General features: G+C 40.7%; 1 protein-coding gene across 1 annotated transcript in view; it reads left to right on the top strand.

The window, feature by feature from the left end:
• LOC132769659 (glutamate receptor ionotropic, kainate 5-like) overlaps window positions 1-8,804 on the top strand; it is a 95,398-nt gene that overhangs the window by 60,230 nt on the left and 26,364 nt on the right. Inside the window, 4 exon segments of the mRNA XM_067461894.1 lie at window positions 619-726; window positions 834-981; window positions 984-1,036; window positions 3,262-3,375. Of these exon segments, the coding sequence (XP_067317995.1) occupies window positions 619-726; window positions 834-981; window positions 984-1,036; window positions 3,262-3,375 (423 nt within the window).

Raw genomic sequence — 8,804 nt, 5'->3', positions numbered from 1 at the left:
TTCCCTCCTTCCTTCCCTCCTTCCTTCCCTTCCTTCCTTCCTTCCTTCCTTCCCTCCTTCCTTGCTTCCTTCCTTCCTTCCCTCCTTCCTTCCCTTCCTTCCTTCCTTCCATCCTTCCTTTCTTCCTTCCTTCCCCCCTCCTTCCTTTCCTTCCTTCCTTCCTTCCTTCCTTCCTTCCTTCCTTCCTTCCCTCCTTCCTTCCTTCCCTTCCCTTCCCTCCTTCCTTCCCTTCCCTTCCCTTCCCTTCCTTTCCTCCCTCCCTCCCTCCCTCCCTCCCTCCCTTCCTTCCTTCCTTCCTTCCATCCTTCCTTTCTTCCCTCCCTCCTTCCTTTCCTTTCTTCCTTCCTTCCTTCCCTCCTTCCTTCCCTCCTTCCTTCCCTTCCCTCCCCTCCCCTCCCTTCCCTTCCCTTCCCTTCCTTTACTTTCTCCCTCCCTCCCTCCCTCCCTCTCTTCCTTCCTTCCTTCCTTCCTTCCATCCTTCCTTTCTTCCTTCCTTCCTTCTCTCCCTCCTTCCCTCCCTCCTTCCTTCCCTCCCCTCCCCTCCCTTCCCTTCCTTTCCTTTCCTTTCCTTTCCTCCCTCCCTCCCTCCCTCCCTTCCTTTCTTCCTTTCCCTTGCAGATAGGGGTCTGGTACTCCAACCGGACCCTGGCCATGAACGCCACCACACTGGACATCAACGTCTCGGAGAGCCTGGTCAACAAGACCTTGGTGGTCACCACCATCCTGGTAAGGCCAGGCCAGTCCTGCCCGGGACCCCCTTTTCCGTGCTGGGGAGCCCCCTCCCTGCCTCCTTCTGTATATGGCATGTGGTGCCTCCGTTGGTTCCCTCGCAGGAGAACCCGTACGTGATGCGTCGCGCCAACTTCCAGGAGCTCCCGGGTGCGGAGCAGTACGAGGGCTTCTGCGTGGACATGCTGCACGAACTGGCCGACATCCTCAAGTTCCGCTTCCAGATCAAGCTGGTGGACGACGGGCTCTACGGGCGCCCGAGCCCAACGGATCCTGGACCGGGATGGTCGGAGAGCTCATCAACCGGGTAGGCGGGCCAGGAGGGAGGGAGGAGGGGATGGAGGAAAGAAGGAAGGAATGAAGGAAGGAGGGAAGGAAGGAAGGAAGGAGGAGGGAGGGCAGGAGGGAGGGAGGAAGGAGGAGGGAGGGAGGGAGAGAGGAGGTAGGGAGGGAAGGAAGGAAGGAAGGAAGGAGGGAGGGAGGTAAGGAAGGAGAAAAGGAAGGTATGAGGGAGGGAGGGAAGGAAGGAAGGAGGGAGGGAGGGAGGTAGGTAGGTAGCTAAGGAAGGTATGAGGGAGGGAAGGAAAGAAGGAAGGAAGGAAGGAAGGAGGAAGGAAGGAGGGGAGGGAGGTAAGGAAGGAGAAAAGGAAGATATGAGGAGGAGGGAAGGAAGGAAGGAAGGAAGGAGGAAGGGAGGGAGGGAGGGAGGTAAGGAAGGAGAAAAGGAAGGTATGAGGGAGGGAAGGAAAGAAGGAAGGAAGGAAGGAAAAAAAGGAGGGAGGGAGGTAAGGAAGGAGAAAAGGAAGGTATGAGGGAGGGAAGGAAAGAAGGAAGGAAGGAAGGAAAAAAGGAGGGAGGGAGGTAAGGAAGGAGAAAAGGAAGGTATGAGGGAGGGAGGGAAGGAAGGAAGGAGGGAGAGAGGAGGTAGGTAGGTAAGGAAGGAGAAAAGGAAGGTATGAGGGAGGGAAGGAAAGAAGGAAGGAAGGAAGGAGGGAGGGAGGTAAGGAAGGAGAAAAGGAAGATATGAGGGAGGGAAGGAAGGAAGGAAGGAAGGAGGGAGGGAGGGAGGGAGGGAGGGAGGAAGGGAGGGAGGTAAGGAAGGAGAAAAGGAAGGTATGAGGAAGGAAAGAAGGAAGGAAGGAAGGAAAAAAGGAGGGAGGGAGGTAAGGAAGGAGAAAAGGAAGGTATGAGGGAGGGAAGGAAAGAAGGAAGGAAGGAAGGAAAAAAGGAGGGAGGGAGGTAAGGAAGGAGAAAAGGAAGGTATGAGGGAGGGAGGGAAGGAAGGAAGGAGGGAGGGAGGGAGGGAGGTAGGTAAGGAAGGAGAAAAGGAAGGTATGAGGGAGGGAAGGAAAGAAGGAAGGAAGGAAGGAAGGAAGGAGGGAGGGAGGGAAGGAAGGAGAAAAGGAAGATATGAGGGAGGGAAGGAAGGAGGGAGGGAGGGAGGGAGGGAGGGAGGGAGGGAGGGAGGGAGGTAAGGAAGGAGAAAAGGAAGGTATGAGGGAGGGAAGGAAAGAAGGAAGGAAGGAAGGAGGACGGGAAGGAAAGAAGGAAGGAGGGAAAGAAGGAAGCAAGGAAGGAAGGAAGGAAGGAAGGAAGGAAGGAAGGAAGGAAGGAAGGAAGGAAGGAAGGAAGGAAGGAAAGAAGGAAGGAAGGAAGGAGAGAAGGAAGGAGGGAGGGAGGGAGGGAGGGAGGGAGGGAGGGAGGGAAGGAAGGAAGGAAGGAAGGAAGGAAGGAAGGAAGGACGGAAAGAAGGAAGGAAGGAAGGAAGGAGAGAAGGAAGGAAGGAGGGAGGGAAGGAAGGAAAGAAGGAAAGAAGGAAAGAAGGAAGGAAGGAGGCCCCACAAGGAAGACCCCTCTGGCCCTCTTTTCTTAGAAGAAACTCCAAAGGGGACCCCGGGGAACCCCACCCCCAAATGGAGACTCAAAAAAGGAGACCCCAAAAAGAGACCCCTGTGCTCATATCCTAAGGGAAGCTCCCAAAAGGAGACCCCAAAAGAGAGTCCTCAAAGGAGACACCCCCTGCCCTCATTTTCTAGAGGAAACCCCCAAAGGAGACCCCTGTTCTCATATCCTAAGATAATCCCTCCCCCCAAAGTCCCCCAAAAGGTCCTTGTCCTCACTTCCTTGAGGAAACCTCCCTAGAAGGGGACCCCAAAAGGAGATCCCAAAGGAAGCTCCAAAATGAGGAGCACCCCTCCCCCCCCCCCCCCAAGAAGACACTAAAGAAACCCCAGAAGGAGACCTCGAAAGACCCCAAAAGAAGATAGATCTTAAAGGAAACTCCAAAGGGAATTCCTGCACTTTTTCCCAAGAGGAAAGCCCCCAAAGGAGACCCCCACCCACTTTTCAGTCCCAAAACTGGGGCTTCGCCCTTTAAGAACCCATCATGACCAAGCAATGCAGTGAAGAGCATGCATCCAAGTATCAAAGTATCTGCTTGTTTTATGGGGCCCCAGAGGGCGGGGGCCGGGGTGTGCAGTTTCCCCCTGGCTGACCGCTTGACCACTTGACCTCTCTCTTTTCTCCCGGCAGAAGGCGGATCTGGCGGTGGCGGCCTTCACCATCACGGCCGAGAGGGAGAAGGTCATCGACTTCTCCAAGCCCTTCATGACCCTGGGCATCAGCATCCTCTACCGCGTCCACATGGTATTGGGCCTTGCGCTTTGGGACCCTCCTGGGTGGGTCGGGAGGGAAACGCCCGGCAACAATAGGGAGCCAGGTAGACAGGTAGAGCACTCCCAGTTTACCTGGAGTCCCATAACTGGGTGACCCTTTGCTTGATGGACGTCCAGGGCCAGGCAGACTTTGCTCAAAGGTCATTAGAAATACTGCATAATACAGGACTATGTCAGGCTATATTTATGAATTTTTGTCGCCAGGATAATCTTGTTATGCAAGTGCAATAGGCTTGGTTGATCAAGAAAAAAATTGGATCTAAACTCGTTTCGTATCTCGGGGGCGCCCGCGTTTCTAATCTGAGAGGATTTCCAAAATTTCAAATTTCAAAATTTCGATATTTACGAAATTTCGTAAATATACGAATCAATTCGTTAATGGCGGACGCGATTGCGCAATACGCGAAAAAAACCTCCCAACGGGACGGGGGGAACGTCTGAAGCTTCCCTCTCCCTCTGTTGTTGAATGTTGGTGTGATACAACTCACAACAACTCTATATATTATATTATGTTATCAAAATACTGTCCCAAGCCCATAGCACGTCCAAAAGCAGAAGATTAAGTCAGAATGAGATGTCCATCCAAAAACAATCCGAAGTCAGAACGGAGTCCGCACTTACAGGAATCCAGTCTTTAAAACGCTTTAAAACGGCTTGTCTTAACCCAGCTAAACGTCTTCCTGGCCCAGCAGCTTAAAACTATTATTATTATAATATATTATATGATATTATTATAGAATCATAGAATCAAAGAGTTGGAAGAGACCTCATGGGCCATCCAGTCCAACCCCATTCAGCCAAGAAGCAGGAATATTGCATTCAAACCACCCCTGACAAATGGCCATCCAGCCTCTGCTTAAAAGCTTCCAAAGAAGGAGCCTCCACCACACTCCCTCCGGGGCAGAGAGTTCCACTGCTGAACGGCTCTCACAGTCAGGAAGTTCTTCCTCATGTTCAGGTGGAATCTCCTCTCTTGTAGTTTGAAGCCATTGTTCCCTTGCGTCCTAGTCTCAAAGGAAGCAGAAAACAAGCTTGCTCCCTCCTCCCTGTGGCTTCCTCTTATTATTAAGAATAGATGGCCATCTGTCAGGGGTGCTTTAACATACAATTATATTAATATAATATAATAACATACAATTACAACATATAATATAATATAATAATCATATAATATAATATAATAATATACAATTATAATATAATATAATAATATAATATAATAATACATACGAAAATAATTACGAAAATTGGAAAAATAGTTTTGATTCTTAATTACTCCTCACACTATTCCTGCATGGCTCGATATTGGACCGAAAGCTAATTTAAATACGAATTCATAACGAGTTTAGAAACTAACGAACACGATCAACCAAGCCTATTCCAAAATCCAAAATAATCCAAAATTCAGAATGTATCTCTAATAATAGTATAATAAATAATAATAACAATGTATCTCTACTCCCAAGCTTGTTGGCTAAGGGATGCTCACACTATACAATAATAATAATAATAATAATAATAATAATAATAATACTCCCGACCGCACGATTGTGTTACAAACCAAACCATGGATCGTTGATGTTGTAATCCCAGGCGACAAAAGGATTGAAGAGAAACAACTGGAAAAGCTGACATGAGACAAGGATTTAACAACAACAACAATAATAATAATAATTTGAGGATTTAAAGATCAAACTGCAAAGACTCTGGCACAAGCCCAATTACAAAAACTGTAGATTGCAAATCACAATTTCTATGTTCCCAGAATTTCTACATTGAATGTAACATGAGAACATTCACACAATTAATTAGAGACTGTTTATAAATAGAAGATACGTTTTCAATACTTTGTCAACACAGTGAAACTAGAGCTTCCAAAATAACAATTAAACAATGTCAGGCACAGTGGCACAAAATAACACTTTCTATGTTGTCGAAAGATCTTCTTCGATAAACAACATCAGTGACAGTGACACACAACAAGGTCTCCCGGGTTGTTTCCCTTGTTTCGTAACGTCTTCATCAGGTGTTATGATGTTTTAATTCACTAAATAAGAAACACAGCAACATACAGATAGTAGATATACTACAATCCCCAAATTGACATAGTTTTGAAAAGGTTGTTGTTGTACACGCATGACTACTTACATTCTAATTGGTAGCTATCGGTTCTGTTTTGATTTCCTATCAGCATTTATAGTCTTTGGATTCACTAGATAGGAAAAGGACAATATATAAACAAAATGGTATACTAGAATGCCCAAAATTCTGGGAACATAGAAATTGTGATTTGCAATCTACAGTTTTTGTAATTGTTGTTATAGATATCTGTGCATGTTACACTCTGGCACAAGCCTGTCAAGGGGGTCCCAGTGGGGATCGGCACACTGGGTGCAGCGCCTCAAAACCTTGGCCTGCACTTAAACACAATTGGCACTGACAAAATCACCACCTGTCAGCTGCAAAAGGCCACCCAACTGGGATCTGCACGCATTATTTGCCGATACATCACATACATCTAGACCAGGCATCCTCAATCTGCAGTGCTCCAACTCCCAGAAGTTCTAAGGAGCTTGTTCAATTGTGAGGAATTATGGGAGCTGAAGGCCCAAACAGCTGGAGGGCCACAGTTTGAGGATGCCTGGTCCCAGACCAATAATAATAATAATAATAATAATAATAATAATAATAATAATCCAATATAATAGCCAGCAGAGTGACCTTGTTTGCTGTGGACTCATCTTGTATTTCAAATAATAATAATAATAATAATAATAATAATAATAATAATAATAATAAGCCAATACAATAGCCAGCAGAGTGACCTTGTTTGCTGTGGACTCATCTTGTATTTCAAATAATAATAATAATAATAATAATAATAATAATAATAATAATAAGCCAATACAATAGCCAGCAGAGTGACCTTGTTTGCTGTGGACTCATCTTGTATTTCAAATAATAATAATAATAATAATAATAATAATAATAATAATCCAATATAATAGCCAGCAGAGTGACCTTGTTTGCTGTGGACTCATCTTGTTGTGTTTCAAATAATAATAATAATAATAATAATAATAATAATAATAATAATAATAAGCCAATACAATAGCCAGCAGAGTGACCTTGTTTGCTGTGGACTCATCTTGTATTTCAAATAATAATAATAATAATAATAATAATAATAATAATATAAATAATAATATATATAATAATATAAATAATAATAAGAAGCCAATACGACAGCCAGCAGAGTGACCTTGTTTGGTGTGAACTCATCTTGTTGTGTTTCTAATAATAATAATAATAATAATAATAATAATAATAATACAAATATAATAATAATAATAATAATAATAATAATAATAATAATCCAATACAATAGCCAGCAGAGTGACCTTGTTTGCTGTGAACTCTTGTTGTGTTTCAAATAATGATAATGATAATAATAATAATACAAATAATAATAATAATAATAATAATAATAATAAGCCAATACAACAGCCAGCAGAGTGACCTTGTTTGCTGTGGACTCATCTTGTTGTGTGTCAAATAATAATAATAATAATAATAATAATAATAATAATAATAATAATAAGCCAATACAATAGCCAGCAGAGTGACCTTGTTTGCTGTGGACTCATCTTGTATTTCAAATAATAATAATGATAATAATAATACAAATAATAATAATAATAATAATAATAATAATAATAAGCCAATACAACAGCCAGCAGAGTGACCTTGTTTGCTGTGGACTCATCTTGTTGTGTTTCAAATAATAATAATAATAATAATAATAATAATAATAATCCAAATAATAATAATAAGCCAATGCAATAGCCAGCAGAGTGATCTTGTTTGCTGTGGACTCATCTTGTTGTATTTCAAATAATAATAATAATAATAATAATAATAATAATAATAATAATAATCCAACACAACAGCCAGCAGAGTGACCTTGTTTGGTGTGAACTCATCTTGTTGTGTTTCTAATAATAATAATAATAATAATAATAATAATAATAATAATAATACAAATATAATAATAATAATAATAATAATAATAATAATAATAATAATAATCCAATATAATAGCCAGCAGAGTGACCTTATTTGGTGTGGACTCATCTTGTTGTGTGTCAAATAATAATAATAATAATAATAATAATAATAATAATAATAATAAGCCAATACAATAGCCAGCAGAGTGACCTTGTTTGCTGTGGACTCATCTTGTATTTCAAATAATAATAATGATAATAATAATACAAATAATAATAATAATAATAATAATAATAATAATAAGCCAATACAACAGCCAGCAGAGTGACCTTGTTTGCTGTGGACTCATCTTGTTGTATTTCAAATAATAATAATAATAATAATAATAATAATAATAATCCAACACAACAGCCAGCAGAGTGACCTTGTTTGCTGTGGACTCATCTTGTTGTGTTTCAAATAATAATAATAATAATAATAATAATAATAATAATAATCCAACACAACAGCCAGCAGAGTGACCTTGTTTGCTGTGGACTCATCTTGTTGTGTTTCAAATAATAATAATAATAATAATAATAATAATAATAATCCAAATAATAATAATAAGCCAATGCAATAGCCAGCAGAGTGATCTTGTTTGCTGTGGACTCATCTTGTTGTATTTCAAATAATAATAATAATAATAATAATAATAATAATAATAATAATCCAACACAACAGCCAGCAGAGTGACCTTGTTTGGTGTGAACTCATCTTGTTGTGTTTCTAATAATAATAATAATAATAATAATAATAATAATAATCCAATATAATAGCCAGCAGAGTGACCTTATTTGGTGTGGACTCATCTTGTTGTGTGTCAAATAATAATAATAATAATAATAATAATAATAATAATAAGCCAATACAATAGCCAGCAGAGTGACCTTGTTTGCTATGGACTCATCTTGTATTTCAAATAATAATAATGATAATAATAATACAAATAATAATAATAATAATAATAATAATAATAATAATAATAAGCCAATACAACAGCCAGCAGAGTGACCTTGTTTGCTGTGGACTCATCTTGTTGTGTTTCAAATAATAATAATAATAATAATAATAATAATAATAATAATAATCCAATATAATAGCCAGCAGAGTGACCTTATTTGGTGTGGACTCATCTTGTTGTGTGTCAAATAATAATAATAATAATAATAATAATAATAATAATAATAATAATAATAATAAGCCAATACAATAGCCAGCAGAGTGACCTTGTTTGCTATGGACTCATCTTGTATTTCAAATAATAATAATGATAATAATAATACAAATAATAATAATAATAATAATAATAAGCCAATACAACAGCCAGCAGAGTGACCTTGTTTGCTGTGG

Source organism: Anolis sagrei, chromosome Y, assembly GCF_037176765.1.
Source record: "Anolis sagrei isolate rAnoSag1 chromosome Y, rAnoSag1.mat, whole genome shotgun sequence".
Lineage (NCBI taxonomy): Eukaryota > Metazoa > Chordata > Lepidosauria > Squamata > Dactyloidae > Anolis > Anolis sagrei.
The sequence above is the reverse complement of the archived record's forward strand: the minus strand, read 5'-3'. Positions and strand labels throughout refer to the sequence as shown.